The 21170-nt window shown below is 39.7% G+C and overlaps 1 protein-coding gene across 4 annotated transcripts in view; it reads right to left on the bottom strand.

The window, feature by feature from the left end:
* CACNA2D4 (calcium voltage-gated channel auxiliary subunit alpha2delta 4) overlaps positions 1–21170 on the bottom strand; it is a 325067-nt gene that overhangs the window by 31267 nt on the left and 272630 nt on the right. For all 4 annotated transcript variants that reach the window (XM_063447669.1, XM_063447671.1, XM_063447670.1 and 1 more), the window contains 7 exons: positions 19334–19395; positions 11794–11838; positions 9591–9653; positions 6666–6736; positions 5030–5105; positions 4762–4814; positions 3375–3430 (listed from right to left, as the gene is read on the bottom strand). In XM_063447669.1, coding sequence (XP_063303739.1) covers positions 3375–3430; positions 4762–4814; positions 5030–5105; positions 6666–6736; positions 9591–9653; positions 11794–11838; positions 19334–19395 — 426 coding nt within the window. The remainder of the gene's footprint in view (positions 1–3374; positions 3431–4761; positions 4815–5029; positions 5106–6665; positions 6737–9590; positions 9654–11793; positions 11839–19333; positions 19396–21170) is intronic.

The following is a 21170-nucleotide window of genomic DNA, read 5'->3' as shown; positions in this document are numbered from 1 at the left end:
GCAATCAAATTAGGTGGGTGTGAAGCAGAGCTGGAGGAGAGAGTAGAGTGCTGCCCTTTAGGAGAGAGCAAGAGATAGGTATATGAGGTAGAGGTTAGTCTGGGAGGCCATAGGCTTTCCTAAAGAGATGGGTTTTAAGGCACTTCTTAAACGATTGAAGACTAGGGGAGAGTCTGATGGCGGTAGGCAGGCTATTCCATAGGAAGGGAGCCACCCGCGAGAAGTCCTGTAAGCGCGAGTTGGCTGTACGGGTGCGAGCAGTGGACAGAAGAAGGTCACGGGCAGAGCGGAGAGACCGAGAAGGGGCATACCAATGGATCTGTGAGGAGATATAAAAGGGGCTAAGATTATTCAGCGCTTTGTAAGTATGGGTTAGCACTTTGAATTGACTCCTATAGCATACAGGAAGCCAATGTAAGGGCTGATAGAGGTGTGAGGTGTGAGAGGACCGACTAGAGAGGAAAATCAGTCTGGCGGCAGCAATCGTTACAGACTGTAGCAGGGCAATACGGCTATTAGGAGAGAGTTACAATAGTCCATGCGAGAGGTTACTAGAGCATGGACAAGCTCTTTAGTAGCATCTTGTGTAAGAAAGGGGCGGATTCGGGCAATGTTTTTGAGTTGCAATTGGCATGATTTGACAACAGACCAGATGTGAGGCTCAAAGGTGAGGCCAGAATCAAAAGTAACACCAAGACAACGTGCTTGTAAGGATGAGCTGATATGGGTACCACCAATCTGAAGGGAGAGCGAGAGAGGAGGATTAATATTAGGAGGAAAGACAAGAAGTTCTGTTTTGGAAAGATTCAGTTTAGAGGTTTGAAGGAGCAGTGAGGTGAGAGCAGAAACCCTACACCATCACCTTTATTTTCAGAGTTTCTTGGGTTGTGGGAAAATTGAAGACCACCAAAGGATAAAGAGGCAGGGGTAGCAGTGTCAGAGGGAGAGAGCCATGTTTCAGTTAATGCTAGTAATTGTAGGGAATGAGATGAAAAGATCATGCTCAGCTGTGGATTTAGTAACACTGCAAACAGAGCATGCATTCCAGAGGGCAGTATGGAAGGAGGATTTAAAGGAAGAGTAGCGTGAGATGGGTATGAGATTGGAGTGATTGTTGGAGTTAGCACATGATGGGTTTGCAAGTGTGGGACCGGGGTTTGGAGAGACATCACCAGCTGCTAGGAGTAGGAGGATAGAAAGGAAGAAAAGATGGGAGCAGGATTTAAAGGTTTTTTTGTGAGAGTGTTTGTAATTTGAGGATTTAGAAGGAGATGGTAGAGATAAGCTGGAAAGGTACAAGTAGAGTGCATGGAATCAATAAAAATGGGGAGGGAAGTAGGGTGGGAGCAATGAAAATTGTGTCAGCAGGAACAGGTAGGCAGAATGACAGAGATATTTTGCCAATGAGAGAAGTGAAAGTAAAGAATATGAGGGATAACATTTTATAAGAAGAATCAAAGATTTTATATTATATAGAAAGGGAGTAGGAGTTTCAGTTATGCCAAATGAGCATCAGAGGTAGGAGTATGAACAGAGGTTAGGCGTAGGTCTCCGGCAGAGCGTAGGGGGCCTAGACAGGACATATTTGTGTATTAGTGAGGATAATTAGGTGGGAGTAGCATTGTGTAGAGATTTGTAAGCAAGAGTCAGGATCTTAAATTGAGTAACAGCAGCATGGACAAGCACCTTTCCCGTTTTAGGCGTTAAATAGGGTCGGATGCATGCAATTGATTGGCGATTGATTGGACATGAGGGGTGATGGAGAGGTCGGAGTCAAAGGCAGCGACTCTTAGAGGTAGAGCGGATGGTAGCGCCATTGACTTGGAGGGAGACAGACACCGGGGTAGCAAGACTTGAGGAAGGGAAGACCAGAGGTTCAGTTTTGGACAGGTTCAGTTTAAGAAAATGAGCAGAAATCCAGTTGGAAATAGCAGAGAGTCAGCCAGAGACACGAGTCAAGAGGGGTGGTGAGAAATCAGGGGAGGACAGATACATTTGCGTGTCATCCACATAGAAATGATACTGGATGCCGAAGGAGCTTGTGAGTTTACCAAGGGAGGCAGTGTAGATTGAGAACAAGAGTGGACCAAGGACAGACCCTTGAGGGACACCAACACAGAGGGATTGGGTAGAAGAGGCAGAGCCAGGGAAAGAAACACTGAATGAGCGCTGGGAGAGGTAGAAAGAACAACAGGAGAGAGCAGTATCTCGTAGACCGAGATAAAGCAGTCAAAAGCAGCAGAAAGGTCAAGGAGAATTAGGATAGAGTAGTGGCCATGAGATTAAGCAGTGATAAGATCATTGTATACTTTGGTCACAGCTGTTTCAACAGAGTGCTGAGCACAGAATCCAGGTTGAAGCGAGTCAAGCAGAGAGTTGTATTCGAGGAAGTCTGTCAATCTCGCATACACAACTCGCTCAAGGATCTTAGGGTCATGGTTGGGCTTTTCCAGAATTGGGGTTACGGTTGCATGTTTGAAGGGTAGATAAAATGTGCCAGAGGAGAGGGAGAGATTAAAAATTTTAGTGAGAGGCAGTGCAAGAGAAGGAGACAAAGTGCGGAGGAGAGGGAATAGGCTTAAGGAAACATGTGGTGGGGTGGGAGGAACGGAGCAGAGCAGAAACCTCTTCTGCTGTAGCGGGTGCAAATGAGCGTAGGACAGCTGAGATAGTGTGATTAGGGGAAAAGTTCGTAATGGATGGAGAGAGATGAGAGAGGGCGATAAATGATGACAATTCTTAGAAGAGTGGGTTTAAATAGACGGACAGTGTGAACTTCAAAGGAAGTAAAGGATAGGGCAGGGAGGATAGGTTGAAAGGTACATGGAGGGGAGAGAAGGATGCCTACACCACTTCCTTTACAGTTGTTTGGTCTGGGAGTGTGGGAGAATTGTAGCCCACCACAACATAAAGAAGCAGGAGTAGCAGTATCAGAGGGGGACAGCCAGGTCTCAGTGAGTGCAAGAAGTGTGAAAGAATTTGATATGAAGAGGTCGTGTATGGTTGTTGATTTTATACTGCTGCAGATGAAGCGGGCGTTCCAGAGTGCACACTTAATATTGGTAGATGGGGATAGACGGCATGGATTGATTCTCTTACAGACGAAGCAAAGCTTTCATATGTCTAATACTTACTGCCTGGTCCATATTCTTTTAACACCAGAGTTAAAACCTGTGTTTTTACATATGGGAATTTTTCAAGTTTAACAATTGCCCATATAAGGTAAACTTGTGAGTTCAATGCCAGAGCTTTGAGTTATTAGCTTTGAATTACTGTCTCAAGCATCACTTCTGGCCAAATTGGCCTTTGTGAAAATCCCTGTATATAATTTGTCAACAGGAGACCCAATTTACAAAATGTGTTATCCAACTTACCTTCCGCTGTGTTATCAGATGACCAAAAGGAACAGAAACTAAACTCCAACAAAAACCTGTAGAATTGGACATTGGAACCAAATAACTAAAAGAGAATCTAAGGTCACTTAAACCTGGGATATATTATTACTCTAAGCATATTATGTACTCTGTAATTTACCATAAATAAAGAACATGATAAAGCATTACAAATTCAGGCTAGACTGACACAGATATAAGGATCTACCTATAGCACGTTCATTCACAAACTGAAAGGATGACAAAGACTACTTTAAGTGAGAATTAAAGTGTAATCTATACACTACTAGTGAAAATCACTAATTATCAGGGTCGGTTCAAGGATTTTTGCCCTCAAATCTGTAGGCCTATGTGCCTCTTAACACCATTGTGCTCTTCTTACCTATCCTTTTGTGTATCTTACCCACTTTTTGTGCCTCCCCCCTTTTTAAGGATTGTATCCCTCTTTTGTGGTCTCTCAACCCCTAAATTCTCTCTTACGCCTCTTGAATTATCTTACCCCCTTTAATGTATTGTATCCCCTTTTTCCCATCTATTTATCTTACCATGCCTTTTGTGTCAGTTACTCCTTTAAATCTCGTACCCCCTCCTGTGCCTTTTAAACCACGTGTGTCTCTTAACCTGGTTTAATTACTACAGTAACGAAAGGACTACTTTATCTCCTAGATCTTCTTTCTGAAGCCCAATCACATTATTGAGGGGTTACCTATCACTTGTGCAGAGAGGGCCTGCCAGCATATCAGATCTAGACCGTGCTTGAGTGGAATCATATGTGACAAGCCAAGGCTCTCTCTGTAATGGCACATGTGAGCTCAAACATGGTTGAGACATGAGCAGGGTCTACCCGAAGCTCAAGCTGCTAAGGTTTTTTGTCCCATCTTTAGGTCCTTCTACTGCAGGGTGAGCCAAAAGACATTCGGATATTGTACTCGAGTCTAATCAAGACACAGAAAACACACACACACTCTCTAATACCAATTGTATTATGTTTACAAAAAACATGTCACAGCTGTTTAAAATATTATAAATTTCGGAGAGTTAACTTCTGCTTGGTACTACATACATCAAAATGCTCCCACAGTGTGGATCACCACATTATACTTTTCTTATTTCTCAGTTACACTAGGTATTACTATAAGCAGTGAGCATGTGCATACCATAATGTATTGAATACTGCTAGTAGAAGAGAAATGCAAGCTATTAGCTTAATCTAGAAATGTGTAGGATTACTATCTATATTTTACTATCCAGAAGTATAGATTATACTGAATAATAATTTTTTCTACTTAGTAGTTATAATTGGTAAGCCAACTTGAAAGAGCCCTTTTTAAAATAATGATCAGAATTGATCTGATTTGTGGATACTTACAATACAAAGTTGCTGAGGAGCCACTGAGCAGCAGATATCAAAGCAAACAGCGGCTAGAAATAGACAGGAGAAACATGTCCATTGTCATCCAAAAGAATATTGATTTTTTTTGTTAAGAATTTTGTTGCATTTTAACGCAAAGAACTATTAATATTATTATTATTTTATTTTGTATTATGTAGTTACGAAATGAACACTGACTTGTATTTTAAATACGGATACAGATTGTGGGATAAGGATGAAGGATGTTGTGTGCTAATGGGCTTACATTGAGCAGGTTACGAGCGCCACTGTGGTGGTGGTACGGCAGTTTGCACATAGCTTGGTAGTCATATAGAGTGACCCTTGAAAAGAGAAGAAAACACTAAGTTAGGGCTAGCTCAATCTACAAATAATAAACACAGTTAGCCCTTGACAAATGATGTCATCAACAGTTTACGAGACCTTTGTGGGTATGGAGCAGTAGATGCCTACCAGTAATATGATTAATAGTACCAGTATGGTGAGTATGGTGAGTATAGTATTTCTGCCTAGTGGCATCTGGCCCTGTATATCTGATTCCTGATTGTTACAAAAAGTAATCTCTATTACTAAGACATAAGCCAAAGGTATCATATGCTTTCATATTTATTTGGAATCAAAATTTTAATTGCATTCCATACATCTTGTTCACCATGCTCGCTTGTTCACATTTATCGTTGTGTACGTACATTAAAATGCAGGCAAATCACCTGTCACATTTTGCTCCCTAGTAATGTAAACATACATGGCCATTGTAGTTACACTAGAAAACCTCCAGTTATTTAAATGGTTATAGGGATTCGGGATAGTTTGCAAGTAACTTTTTTTTTTTTATTATAACTTTTTTTTGGTATGTATTGGGGCTGATGTGACTATAGACACTGATGCTGCCCAGAAGCAGTTTGAGTGCAGGGCTTAATTCTGTATGTTTGTATTTGCATTTGTATCACACAGCCATGTTACAGTGCAGTATATAGGTAATACGTGGGTAACAAGTATGTAGGGGTTTAGAAAAATACCCCTTAGATATTTTGCCTTTAGCTGAAAGCAGCAAGGTGAATTGTTGGTGTAGGACTCAACTAGGAGGTTTTGCCTTGACGTGGCAGGTGAGCTTACACTTAAATGGCCATTGGAGCAATACTAAAAAAACTCCAGTTATTTAAATGTGCACAGGGATTTGGGATAATGCGCAAGTAACGGTTTTCTTTTGTCCCGTATACACATATCCTACTGCTGGTGCTCAGTTGAGACTGCAAAAGGTAGTTAGAAACTTATGTTGGAAGAAATATACAAAGGAGCATGACCAACAGACGTAGCTATAGCTATATTCCATGTATTTTTAGTTGCCCCATAACCCGGTAAATGTAAACTGACTGTTTACTGGGCTTAAAACATAATTTCTCATTGATCCGCAAGCCGTGGGGTAGGAATGAGAGGATACAGAGACACAGAAAGGGCTGATCAGGAAAAAGCAATCTGAGGTAAATTTCTAGATGTGGAGCAATCAACAGGAACATTTCATTGGTTTCCATGGTGACCACAAGACGTTTAGAACTTTTTCCAAAATGTACTCTTTGTATAAAAGCCACACAGAACATTTGAGACATTGGTTACAGGCACCAGTCACTGCGATATGATTAAAATAAAATAAAAAAAAACTTTAATAAATCCCTATTAACCCCCACATGAGGAAGCTTGAAAAGCTTGTGACTTTTTTTGCCTAGTCAGGTCAGGATCTTTGGTTGTCCTGGTTTAATTTAACCTCACCAATTGTGTGCACTATACAGAACTACATCTATTGCTTGTTTCCAAATAAAATAATACCAACCACCTAGCTGGTGCCAAAGCATCAAATGGAGAGAGAGAGAGATAAAGAAGCTTACTGTCTAAAAAAGCCCATTTCCAGGAGTTGGGTCATCAATGAGCCGTCAACTTCTCCAAGGAATACCCCTGTCTTGAAGAGATAGAGAACAATTATTCAAATGTTAGAGAGAAAAAAGGAGAACATGTTAGTGTGAGGGATGATAACCGCAAGTCTGGATGCTTAGGTAAAATTCAGGTACGGAGCTGGAAATGGGACCTGCTGCCAGGGTTTTTTTTTTTATCTCAGTGAAGCTTCACCCACTCAATATCCTCAGAATGTCAGGCACATTGCTAATACAATATGAAACTTTCTTTTTCCACTGGGTATGTGATTTCAGTGAAGGTTTTCAAACTAGCTACTGACATCTCATATTGTACAAAAATGAGACGTTGGAGAGCAATTCTTTGCTCCATCAAAATGTATTATTGTCATAATGTGATCATACCCCTACGAGAATCGGTATTACACATTTCACCAATCTGTGACTAGATTTGCAATTCCACATTTTGCCACTGGTGGGAGCCTTGGATTAAATAAGCCACTGTTTGTCACACAGCAGTATTGAGACGTCACATGTTGATTGTTTAATTGGCTCTTGGAGTGTAGTATGCGCTGCACAGGATTACATTGCAAGTGTATTGAAGTACTCTTTGTATTACTCTTTATATGATGTTTTGAGATCCTACATCATAGAGCCTGGATTTTCTCCCAAACTGAAAGCTAAAACCTTGGAGCAAGTATTAATTAATTCGTAGAGGTGCTTGTACATTTACATGGCTCCCACACTGAGAATGACTTGGAGCCAATGCGTTAACGCTTCAAATAGTCTATTGCTATTGGATCAGAAGATAAGGGGCTTTCTTTAGATTTCTTCCTTTGCAAGGTTAACATCAACAACGACTCAATACATTCATTGTCAGAATAGGGTCCAGGTGCATTCAACCACGTTTGCCACATATTGTCTATGGTCATTATGGAAATTATTTTCATATTCCTGGCTGCAGTTTATGATAAATTACCCATGTGGTCACATGTGGAACTGCAAGGACAGAGGTCTAAAATTGCTGCAAGAAACATTCGCTTTTCATATCAGAGCAGACCAATGCCTCCTTAATCCATTATACCCTACAAAAACCCTATTTAGAGGGAAATGGTAAATAATGAATTTTCTGAACAGTATTTGGTGTTGCTTTTCCAGTAATTTCCCACTTGGACCTGCCTTCAGAGTATATGCGATTTCTTTGATATAATGTCTCTATAACATGTAGCCCATGTACAAAACAGATATAATGAAATAAAAATACAGTTTAAAAAAAAAATATCTGAATCTGGAATGAATAAACCAACAGATTTATCCCTAATATTGGATTCAAATTCCCACCATGCTTGGTAGGTAGGAAGCCGCAGACAGCCCAGTACCATGTTAAAGGGACTGTCTGCAGCATGTATGGGAGCATTTATCTGTGGGCAGAGCCACGTGCATTTGCAGAGTGATGGGTGACTGTGCGGAACAGTCACCTCTGGCAAGTAATGGCTTTTTAATGACTGGCAGACGGTGCTACAGATGGCCAGTCAGTATGAAGCAAGACATGGTTCTGCACACTATTAATAAATGTGATAACTTCACAGACAGGAGGGAATGTAGGCTGCATTGATACCAATAAGATGGTCAGATTCTGCACACACCTTGTCTTTGAGTTCTACAGACTAGTATTCTCCCTAGGGTGTGTAGTTCAGCAATGAAACCATTAAAACAGAACTTGTGAAAATACATTGTGCTAGGCTGCTTTAAATCCACTTGTGTTTCCATGAAAACTGAAACATACATTTTATTTATAGCGTCTTTTCTTAACGCTTTCAGTGCTGGGCTACTCATCTTACACCTTCAGTCATGGTCAGTAACCATAAAATGCACAGACGGGAATAAACTATTAACCCCATATGATATAAAATGCAGAATTCCTCTAGCAATTAAATAAATAAGTATGTTTCTAGTTTCTTACTTACATATATACGTTTTACATTTTCAAATATACTCTTTCACATAATATTTAAAGGATCACTATAGGGTCAGGAACACAAGCATGTATTCCTGACCCTATAGTGTCAAAACCACCATCTTGCCCCTCTGGGCCCCCTCATGCCTCCATAAATATAGCTAAATCTTACTGTATTCAAGCCTGAAGCTGTAACTCTGCATGCTGTTTGCCTCAGAAAAACAAGCATTCTGCTGACACCATCAAGAGTGGTAGCCTGATCCAATCCCAATGCTTCCCCATAGGGTTGGCTGAGACTGGCAAAGAGGCAGATCAGGGGCAGATCCAGCATGATTCAAACATAGCCCTGGCCAATCAGCATCTCCTCATAGAGATGAATTGAATCAATTAATCTCTATGAGGAAAGTTCAGTGTCTGCATGCAGAGGGAGGAGATACTGAATGTTTGGAGGCATTTTAGGCAGCCATGACCCAGGAAGGATCTCTAACAGCCATCTGAGGAGTGGCCAGTGAAGTTAACACTAGGCTGTAATGTAAACACTGCATTTTCTCTGAAAAGACAGTGTTTACAGCAAAAAGCCTGAAGGGAATGATTCTACTCACCAGAACAAATTCAATAAGCTGTAGTTGTTCTGGTGACTATAGTGTCCCTTTAACCCCTTAAGGACCAAACTTCTGGAATAAAAGGGAATCATGACATGTCACACATGTCATGTGTCCTTAAGGGGTTAAACTGTACTGTGTCTTTAACAAAAGCTGTTTATACAACTGATCTTATGACATCATCTCTACATAATGATTTCTGATAATTCAGATAATTCACTCTCCTGGGTGACACTTTATAAACCAGTTCCGTGCATGCTGCAGTCCCCTGCGTCCGGCATTTATCTGCTGACCTTATTGTTTCCACTTGACTTAATGAATCTACCCCATTTTCCTTTTACTCACCTTATCCGGGTTTTTGGCAACCACTATGAATCCGTTATTGTCAATAAGATAGCAGTGCAGGGTCTGAGAAAAAAAAAAGATGGGGAGATGGACAGGAGTGACATCATCAGTACATGCTGAGGACTGTTCGCCAGTAACGCTCATACGGAGAGTCTGAACATCATAAGGATGCGAAGGCAAAGTGTAAACCATGGAATCATTTGATCATCGATGCAGTAATTTTCTCATATTTCCAAATGACTTTACCCATGTACCAAATTTACATTTCATTAACAGATGTGGAAACACAACAATGGTCACTAAAAAGACTTGAAATAATTGTTGCAATAATAATTTTCAGTTAACCTTCTTAGATTTTCTATTCACATTATGGAACAGATCTGTTAAATATATGATCTGCTGAACATATATACACTATGTAAATAATAATAATATGCCTAAATTATTCCCATCTAAAATGGAATGGAATTGGAAGAAAAACAGAGACATGTCTTAAAAGTTAAGATTAACTCTGGCCTCTATTTAATGCTAACCATGTGCAGTTTATAAGTCCTTTAATAATAATAATAACAAAGTATTTAACCAGGAAAGGCACATTCAGATTACTCTGGTTTAAATACGTCCTGGGGATGTTACCTTAGCCCAACATCCAGGGGTTAATGGTTTGGATTGATTAAATTCCCACTGTTACAGGCTTATATGAAGCCCATAAATTTAACTTTTACTATCAATCCGGGATTCATTATCCCAAAGCCAATATTTTGCATGCAAACTATTGGCTTTTTTGATTTATTTCCATTTACTGGGGGGACACAATAACCACTGCATGGCCTATTTGGAAACAATAACTAAAATGTGATAAATGCTTTTGTTTTTGACAATTTGCCTGCTGACAGCAGTCTTGGCTGGTAGGCAAATAGTAAAACATTTAAAAAATAAAAGCACATTGGGGTCAATCTCACCCTCATATTAGACAAATGGAGGCTTCAAACCATGGGTGGGGGCATGCCTGTTAAACAGCAAGCAGCAATTGTCTTCTCACTACAATAATAAAAAACAGCTATTGCTGACCAGTCGCTATTACCTGGCCCACCCATGGGCATCATATGGGGCTTTAAAATAAAGAATGTTGGTCTACATTAAAATAATAAAGTGGGGAGAACATAGTGCTCCTACAAATAGTCAGCAGGTGGGGGCTAATCATTTATTAATAATCGGGCATGGACCTAGTATTTCTCCCCAGTCCAGACCCATGGGTGGTTGGTGAAGACTATTCTTTATTAATAACCCATGGAGACCTAATGTCCAACCCCAGCCCATAAATGTGTCCACCCCTCCTCCCATAATTTTGGCAGTGTGATATGGGGTGTCACACTGACTAAATTATGGGAGGAGGGGTGGACACAGGTATGGGCTGGGGTTGGACATTCAATGGTTAGGGGCTCTTTAGCCTCTAGCCACCCTTAAATAAATATTCCCTAACTACCACATTCACCTTAAATACAGTGAGGGTAGCCCAATAAATTTAATTTCTGTTAAAAACAAACAAACCTCTTTATACTTACTATGGGACAATCTTCTTAACAATTATTTCTCATAAGCCCCAAAAAATCCAAAAAGTCCAAAACATTCTTATAAAAGATAATAAAAAAGGAACATAAAAACATAAAAATAATCCTTATGAATATAGAAACCCTTATAAGAGCTCCCCCATGCTATGCAATTGCATAGCTCTTGTTTCAAAATTAGGCAGACTTTCTTTTGATCGTTACCTTACTCTGACCTAGTGGACCAATTTACCATTGTTTGAGTATTGTCTGGAGCCTGCCTCCCTGGGATATATGACACATGATCTGGGTGAACTAGAGTAGAGTATGTAATTCACTTTAAGTTGACACATCCTTTTCTGCCTATAAAATGTCGTTATAGGGACACTCTAAGCACCATAAAAACTACATTGTCTTAATTTAGTGGTTTTGGTGCATGGATTTTGATAGAAATGGCACAAGCATGTTTACATTTGTCTGAAACCACACTAGTTCTCGTGGTTGTCAAACTAACCTATAATGGTAGGAATATCACTATTGATGGTTTTGTAAAAAATAATAAAACAATTAAAATCTCCCATAAACTATTCAATAGACTGTTTTAAATAAATAAAAATCTACAGAGTAAGCTATAATATATGGACTTCAAATAGTACCTCATCCTCACAGCTCAAGGGGCACAAATCCTCTTCATCGTCACACTGTGGAGAAGACACAAATTAAATCTCATGACTGCCATATCCAATAAGAAGAGCAGATATTTCATTCAATACAGCTCTGGGTCATACATTTAGAGGTCCCCCTTACGTTGGACATCAGGTCTGCCCAACTGTAAGATGATGATATATCCCTGACATATCTCTAGTATTAAGAGAAGAATCAGATTTAACAATGCTCTATTCAATGCTCAGACTCACGGTTAAATGCACCATTTAATCTGATGGGATGATACACTAGAGCAGTAGTAGGCAACCTTTTAGTAGTACTGTGCCAAATAAGATCTTGAGGTCCCTTGGTGTGCCCAGGGCCGGATTTAGATGAAAAGAGGCCCTAGGCTATTCCACTAATGAGGCCCTTTCACCTCCCATTTTTAAGTTTGTAAATTACATGAGAGACAATAAAATGACTGTGATATATATCAATATGTTAAATGAAACATGTTGTGATTGGTACTAACCTTTATAAAAATTGTGGCACGGATAATAAATTAAAAAAAAGTCGAGATGAGGAGTGGGGGTGATTGTGAGAGGGAGGGGGGTGATGAGGAGAGGGGGTGATTGTGAGAGGGAGGGGGTGATGAAGAGAAGGGGGTGATTGTGAGAGGGAGGGGGGTGATGAGGAGAGGGGGGGTGACTAAAAAAAATACCTTAAATCCCTGGTGCTCCAGTGGGGGCTGCCTGGTGGTCCGGTGGGGTCCCTGGTGGTCTGGTGGCCCTCATTTCCGGTCTGCAGCTCCGCAGAGCTGCAGACCATGGATCTCGCGAGACCCAATCAGAGCGTTGCCGTGGTAACCCGCGGCAACGCTCTGATTGGGCAGTGCACGCGAGATCCATGGTCTGCAGCTCTGCATATTGCGTATCGCTGCAGGAAGGGCATTGCAGTCTGCCCCGGGCACCCCCCTAGTAAGTGGCACCCGGGGCGGACAGCCCTCCCCCCTCCCCCCCCCCCCCCCTAGTACGCCACTGGTCATATCATATGCGTAGAATTCCTCCTTATTTTCGGTTCAGTGTTTTAGTGTTCACTGTTTTTAGAATAGTGTAATTTTCATTTTGCTAACAATTTGAATTGTGGCCCCTATTGATCTTGAGGCACTAGGCTGAAGCCTAGTTAGCCTATAGGAAAATCCGGCCCTGGGTGTGCCAGTCCTATTTTTTAAAATTGAGGTGTGTATGTTGCCGCATTGTTCTTGTGTTATTTATGAGTGATGTATGTAGTTGCTTTGTAGTGTTCTATTTGTACGTATCTGGGCTATTTCATTGTGTATATTTATGATTAGTTTGTGGTATTGTGTATGATACCAATGAATGTGGGATATGTATGGTGGCTGTTGTGGAATTGTGTGTGGATGATATGTCACATAGAGTGTTTGTTGTATGTGTGGGGCTGCTTGTGGTATTGCATGTGAGAGGCTGCTTGTGGATTTGTGTGTGTATGTGGATTGTCAGTGGTGTGTCTTTGGGGACTGTGTGTGTGTATCGAGTTTGATGGTATTATTTGTACAAGGGGAGGCTTATTCTGCAGCTCATGCATATCTAGCAGTGTCCAGTGGGGACCGGACTGGCCAGGTACAGGTTGTGGACAGGAGCTGCAATAGCTGCTGCAGGCAGCTCTACTCCAGTGTGGTTTCCAGTTCAAAATTGCTGGGAGGAAGTGATCTCAGACCATTTCTCTAAGTGCTGTAATAAAATGAGGAGTATCTGAACAGATATCTGAAGTTCCACTACGACTCCTGATAGGCCAAAGCCTATTTAGCTCTAGAAGTCTTGAGTGCTGTGCGAAGGCACCCCGAGTGCCATGCATGGCACATGTGCCATAGGTTGCCTACACCTGCACTAGAGTAAGAACTGTCAGAATTTCAAGGAGAATTTCACATTTTAGCTCAAAAAAGTGAAACAGAAAACACAGCTGACTTGAGAGATTTGTTTTTCACTTTCGCAATTGTGGTGTCAAATTTGCAATTACCTTCCATTCTTATCAATTCACTGTTTAATGAAAAACCCATGTTGACTAAAGAGCTACTTTCTGAACAAAGAACTGTCAAGAGACCCGGGATTTAAAAATTAGGTTCAGGACAAACAAGGAAGCTAGGTTTCGGGAAAACCTTGAAAAGTTTGTAAAGAAGAAGGCTGGATAGATTTTTAACCTGTAACCAGTGCTTGTTATACTTTCATATCATACACAGTCAATTCTATTTTAGATTTAAAAACTGTGGTGTATTTAAAGGAACACATCTCAAGGAAATGGTCTGGGTGCCCCCCTTTTAACCATGTAGTGGAAATCATTGCTTTTCTAGATATTTTACATAGTAAAACTTTGCTAATTTATTCAGATGGACTCAGGTCAGGGATGGATTTATATGTCTGACGCATGTATGCCCAGAATTCTAAGGAGACCCCGATCCCCAAGCCCCTAAATAAGGTGGATAAGCCAAGTAATTATTTTAATATCTGGACATTGCAGGCCTAAATACATTTAGATGTATGTGCATATTCTGCTCGTAATGTATTGTGTTCTTATTGTGTGAATCTGTGAGTATGGTGAGTGTATGCAGCTGTGTAAATACATACAGGGTTAAAGATAATGATAGAAGTGGTTAGGGTGGATGTAGGTTTAAAGTGGGAGAGGGGTTAATGTTAAGAGTTAGACCACATTTTGGAGTATGAAATAGGGTAATTAATTTTGGCCATTATGTCTGGTTTTGTCTTGTCTTTGTATGTCGCAATACAAGTGTTTCTGTATTTTTTATTTTCAGGGCGTATAATTTGACGAGTGTGGGGTTTATTATCGGTGGGATATATTTCCTGTACATTATGTCTTGACACCCCTTATAGAATATGATCTGATAGATGTATTAACTATGTATAGTAATGTCAAATTGTGTGATGTTTTTCTTTTTAGTTATATGGAAAACTAATAAAAAAGATGTAAAAAAAAAAAAGAGTTAGATCACATGGGGTGTTTAGTGTTAAAAAGCTTATTAGTTTGAGTGGGGTTGAAGTTGTAGTATACGGGCTGTTTAGGATTATTGGGCTTAGGGTTAGAGTTGGGTTAAATTTGGTATTAGGATACATGGGGTGTTTAGCTTTTAAGAGGAGTTAAACATAGACATGTGGTAAAGGGTTTATGTTCTGGTTTTAGGTTTTTTTTTGTCCTATATTTGTTTTCACATCCTTTTTATGAAAAAATTTCAATTAAACCTTAATGGAAAAACATAATAATTAAGTGACCAAAGAAGTTTTGGTGCATTGATTTCTAAGAGTAATTTTATTTCAGCCATATATTGCTAGTTACAAGGTATGCATTGACATATCTAGCATAATGTAACGATGATTACCTACTTACTCTGCTGAATGAAATACTTTATAAGTGAGTAGGGATATTCCTCATGTTCCCATTTAAACTTTAATTGAAAGGAATAAAAACTGCATATCCGGTTATTCATTTTTAACATGTCAGAACACTCAAGTCCTTTGTGTAAGTGAATATTTTTGTTGCAAATAAACATATACAGGGCTATTCACCAAACTTAAACATTTTTGTTCATTAAGTTAAAATGGCAAAACAGAGGCTAAAATAGCCAGCTCTGTAAGATATTTTTTCCAAATCTATTTTAGCCTCAATTTTGTCTTTCAGCGTAAAATTTGTAATTAGGAAATAACTTCCAGATAAATAATTTCTTGTTGCGCAAACAGAATAATAGCTATGGAACTTAAAGGGACACTATAGTCACCAACACAAAGCAGTTTTGGTGTATAAATACACAAAGTCCTGCACTTAGAATCCCACTACTCCTGGACAGCAGCAATGACTATAGTTTTGTTGTATAGATCCCCCTGCAGTCTCACTGTTCAATTCTCTGCCATTTAGGAGTTAAATCACTTGTTTATACAACCCTAGTCCCACCTCCCTACATGTGACTTACACAGCCTTCCCTAACACTTACTGTAAAGAGTCATCTAATGTTTATACTTCCTTTATTAAAAATTCTGTGTAATTTAGAACATCTAATCTCCTGTTCTGCTAATAGTTTGCTAGACCCTGCAGGATCTTCCTGTGTGTGATTAAAGTTCAATTTACAGAGCATGAGAAAAAAACAAAACTTTTAAAGCTAGTTTTCTCTGATTAAAAATCAAACCGTTTTTTTTTTCATGCAGGCTGTGTGGCTAGGCCTGCATGAACAGAAACAAAAGTGATTTAACTCCTAAATGGCAGTGAATTGAACAGTGAAACTTCAGAGGCATGATCTATATACTAGATCTATACAAAACTGCTTCATTAAGCTAAAGTTGTTTTGGTGCCTGTAGTGTCCCTTTAAGAAATTAAGTTGGCAAAGTTGTAATTTCTACAGAGCAAGAGGTGTTTTAAACCAATACATAACCAAGCGATTACATATGCAAATAGGCTTCTATGCAGGGTATTTGCTTTAAATTATACTGATGTACTAGAAACCTTTCTGTACATTGTTGTTTTTAAACTATTTATGTGACAGAGTACCTTGAAACTGTACGACATCACTCTTAAAATCACATTATTGTACTCCCGAAAATACTCAGAACACAGATGGCACAAAGGTAGAAATAATGTTTGGTACCTTCATGGATTAACAGGTATGCACACAACTAGCACATGCACTGTTTAGGTATACAACGTCTTAAATAGATCAGGGGTTTATTCATAAAACAGCAAGTAATGGTGAGGGCGTGGGGTGGGGTCTCTCCAAATCAACAAGCCACAATGAACTTGTGAGTAGATCTATACATAGTATAAGGCAATAAGAGTACCCAAACCACTAAAAAACAAAGCGTAGCAAACCTACTAAATAGTGTGCCCTCCAACAACACCAGAATAATAATGTAACAAAATAAATAAGTAGGGATGCAGAACAAGCAATATAAACACTTCTAAGGTGCAGATATGAAATTTATACAACCTTATAATAACAAAGTGGGCGAGATCTATATAAAAATAAATGAATCGCACATAGTGTAATACAGAACAAAAATATATCAAGACACGCAGGATGACTATGTGAAACTCACAAGATTACAGTGAATATCAAGCTCATGATCCTCAGTCAAAAAAGGGGGATCTTCAGAATGTATAAGACCAAATCTTCTATATATCCTTGTGAAGTAAAAGAGACCAGATAATAGTGCAGATGGAAATAAAACTTGACAGAAATTTATTTTATAATGCACTTACAACAGGGTCCAAATAAAAAAGCATGTAATCCACTCCAAGGTGGTATCGACAGCATACAGCATACAAAGTAAGTCCCCCAAGTGGTATAATCTGACGCGTTTCGTCTAAGTGACTTCCTCAGGGATTATGATTTTCTGTTCCATCGGTCGCCATTTAAATGTACCGCCAGAAAGCCGGAATGTGTTTCACCTGTGTAATTCCTCCGTCGTGTGCGTTTCAGCTGAAGATCCCCCTTTTTTGACTGAGGATGATGAGCTTGATATTCACTGCTCTATACATAGTATCATTAAAATATTTAAAGGAACACTATAGTCACCTAAATTACTTTAACTAAATAAAGCAGTTTTAGTGTATAGATCATTCCCCTGCAATTTCACGGCTCAATTCACTGTCATTTAGGAGTTAAATCACTTTGTTTCTGTTTATGCAGCCCTAGCCACACCTCCCCTGGCTATGATTGACAGAGCCTGCATGGAAAAAAAAAACTGGTTTCACTTTCAAACAGATGTAATTTACCTTAAATAATTGTATCTTAATCTCTAAATTGAACTTTAATCACATACAGGAGGCTCTTGCAGGGTCAACAAGCTATTAACATAGCAGGGGATAAGAAAATCTTAATTAAACAGAACTTGCAATAAAGAAAGCCTAAATAAGGCTCTCTTTACAGGAAGTGTTTATGGAAGGCTGTGCAAGTCACATGCAGGGAGGTGTGACTAGGGTTCATAAACAGAGGGATTTAACTCCTAAATGGCAGTGGATTGAGCAGTGAGGCTGCAGGGGCATGTTCTATACACCAAAACTGCTTAATTAAGCTAAAGTTGTTCAGGTGACTATAGTGTCCCTTTAAGAAGGAATCAGTGCTTTTCTATTGATAGTGAGAAGCAACATTGTGTTATTGAAAGCAGTGTTGAAAAAATGTTGCCAGTAGGTAATACTCGTTTAAACCGATATGGACCTGTTATAGTCTATGCAATCATAGCAATATTTTTTTTTATTATCCAATACCAAAAGCCTGACATTTTGGACACAGCATTCAAAGGAGACTGTGAAAACGTAAATTGTTGGGCTGTGATGAAATAGAGGTACTGGAAAAAACAAACAAAAAAACCCAGATAGGGCATGGGAAATGGATGAAGAATCCGAGTTACTATATGAAGATTAACAATATCCAGGAGAGGCTCTCCTATTACCTTCCTCCCTGAAAACTATTCCATCTTCATAATATCCAATCTGGCCAACACATCACTTTTGCTCTTAATCTGTAAAGACCCTTTACATATCTTTTTTTTACTAAACGTTGTTGTCTATTAAAGTTAACCGTGAAAGTTAAATGTGAGGAGGGCATCCAGCCCACCTTCCTATGCCTGCAAACCCAGGCTGGCAACGGTCTAGTGGAAGGGAGCAGCAAGATCTGTGCAGGCTCTCCATCACAGTGACAGAGTGCCAGCGCATGATGTTATTTTCCAGTGCCATTATTCACTGCACTGAGAGATGGATCGGCTTAAATAAGAGCTGCATCATCAAAATATTAGGTCTCATTGCTTCCGTATGGAAATAAATTAATCCAATTTTTTTTTTTTTTATAAGTTGTAACATTTTTAATACAAGTTGAAACTTTGGTATTGTGTAGGTTAAAGAATGGACTCCACAGGACTTCTGAATGTTCCTGTGGTATCCTGCAAGTTGTGAGGTGGGGCCTCCACGGTTCGGATTTGTTGTTCCAGCATATCACAAAGATGCTCAATCGGATTGAGGAAACACCCTGAACTCTGTGTCATGTTCCTCAAACCATTTATAAACAGTTTTGCAGTTGGAGTGTGGCAAAGTGCATTATCCTGCTAGAAGGGGCCACTGCCATCAGGGAACACCTTTGCCATGAAGGGCTGGGCTGTAGTGGTCTGCAACAATATCTAGGTAGGTGGTATGTGCCTCATTAACAAGTAGTGACGAGTGGACATTTTGATCCCTGTTTAACGGATTAAAAATTTCTAATGTCTCATGATTGTTTCATCTTTGAATGGTGTGCCTGCCTTATTTGATTCTGAATAGAATGTGGCCTTTACCATTAAACGTTGGACAGCAAAATAAATGACTTCTTATGTGACAGAATAATAATTTGTATTATAAATAATTAATGTCTAAAGCAGCAGCATATTTTGCACAGTTCTGCATGTTGAGATATTGTAATTAATGTCATGTGGACATATGTCTGGATATAAGGTATTCGTGCCAAACCTGGCACAATTTCCATGTACTAGACATGACACCTACCTTGCGGGTTACACTCCAGAATATGTTCTGCAGCAAAGTCAGCTTCATTTGGACACCGATAGCTGAAATGAAAGAAATCAAAGGCAGTATTCATTAAATTAAAGTGACAAAACCTACCCAGTTATTTCAGGTAGTCTGTGATATTCTTAATAATGTAAAGTTATAATGGGATGTGATAAGATTGTAGGACAAATGAACAGGCAAGAGCACATTAACCCCTTAAGGACACATGACGTGTGTGACACGTCATGATTCCATTTTATTCCAGAAGTTTGGTCCTTAAGGGGTTAAGAAGTGGCCTTACAATTTAGAAGCATTTCTTTTTTTAAGTGACTTTTTTTTTTTATTAAACACCAGCTAAATCCCCAGGTTTATCCAGTACCAAGACACTAAGTCTGGTTTAAATGGCAGCCACAAAATGTGGCTCATATCTTTGCAATTAAAAGAATGCTCAAGAAGTGGTTATTGTGCCAGGAATGCCCTGGTGTTCTCCAATGTAAGTACGCAAACTATTTTAAAGCGGTTTGGCTTATCACCTGGGGTCTGTCTGTTGCTGCTCCTATCTAATCTCACCCTTTAGGAGAGCCAGCTCTCCTAAGCTAAGCATGTCTATACAGTACCAGCTCATTGGCTGAGAGTGTCAGCCGATCACTCTCCTAATGAGCTATGTCCTACACCACTGAGATTAGCTCAGGAAGAGAGCTGTCCTCTAAGAGGAGATTGTAGAAGAGGCAGAGAGAGGTGCCCAAGGAACACAGGGCCCTGTATGGAATTTTGAGTGTTCCTTCCTTCTGAATATATAGCAGTTCTACAATAGCTGAGTTTACATAATCAGTTTCAAACATGCGTCACAATTTCTGATGTCATATGCCCTAAACTCTAACCATTATTAAATCAGGAAATAAAAACAAAAGCAAGGCTTACACCAGATCTGGTAAAATAGTGAAGAGTATGGCATCTTCCCAAGTACCAACACTCAGCTTGCAATTCAGTAACAGAGTAGCCAAATATTCTTGCAAAACAAGGTTGACTTGAACCCTCAATGTTCTCCATCTGCTACAATCCATAGTCACCCTAAGCAGAGGTGTGATTATAAATGGTCTATACTCTACAGAACTGCATTAAAATAAATGGTACCATGAAATATGCATCTTCAAAAAGCTCAGTCTGGTCACCTTTATGGCAAAATATTACCTTTATTTAAGTTTGCTGCTACTGGCTCTGCCACTGATCTGCCTCCTTGGCTGACATCGTCAGAAGTGGTGATCTCAGCTAATCACAATGCTTTCACATAGGAAAGCATTGGATTGGCTGAGCTTGTCAAAGAGGCAGATCAGGGGCAAAGCCAGCACAAGCCCAAGACAGCCCTTGTCAATCAGCATCTCCTCACAGAGATGCATTGAATCAATGTATCTCTATGAGGAAAGTTCTGTGTCTCCATGCAGAAGGTGGAGACAGTGAATGGCAGTACTGATCAGTGTGCAGCATTGCCCCAGGAAGCGCCTCTAGGTGCCATCTAAGGAGTGGCCAGTGGAAATATCCCTAGGCTGTAATGTAAACACTGCCTTTTCTCTGCAAAAACAGTGCTTACAGCAAAAAGCCTAAAGGGAATGATTGTACTCACCAGAACAAATACAATAAATACTAGTTAATTCAATTTAGCAAGCCTGCAAAATCAATTATTCTGTTGTTTTACATCATTTATTTCATATGGTTGCTGTTCCCACATCTCGCCTCCTCCCTCCATAGCATATACTTATGGGGCATATAAGACACTCTTCAGTGAATTGCTGAAACAATTGTGTTAAGTATAGCTTTAAAATGTATGTGCAGTTTT

The sequence above is a fragment of the Pelobates fuscus genome, chromosome 3, assembly GCF_036172605.1.
Source record: "Pelobates fuscus isolate aPelFus1 chromosome 3, aPelFus1.pri, whole genome shotgun sequence".
NCBI classification, from domain to species: domain Eukaryota; kingdom Metazoa; phylum Chordata; class Amphibia; order Anura; family Pelobatidae; genus Pelobates; species Pelobates fuscus.
The sequence above is the reverse complement of the archived record's forward strand: the minus strand, read 5'-3'. Positions and strand labels throughout refer to the sequence as shown.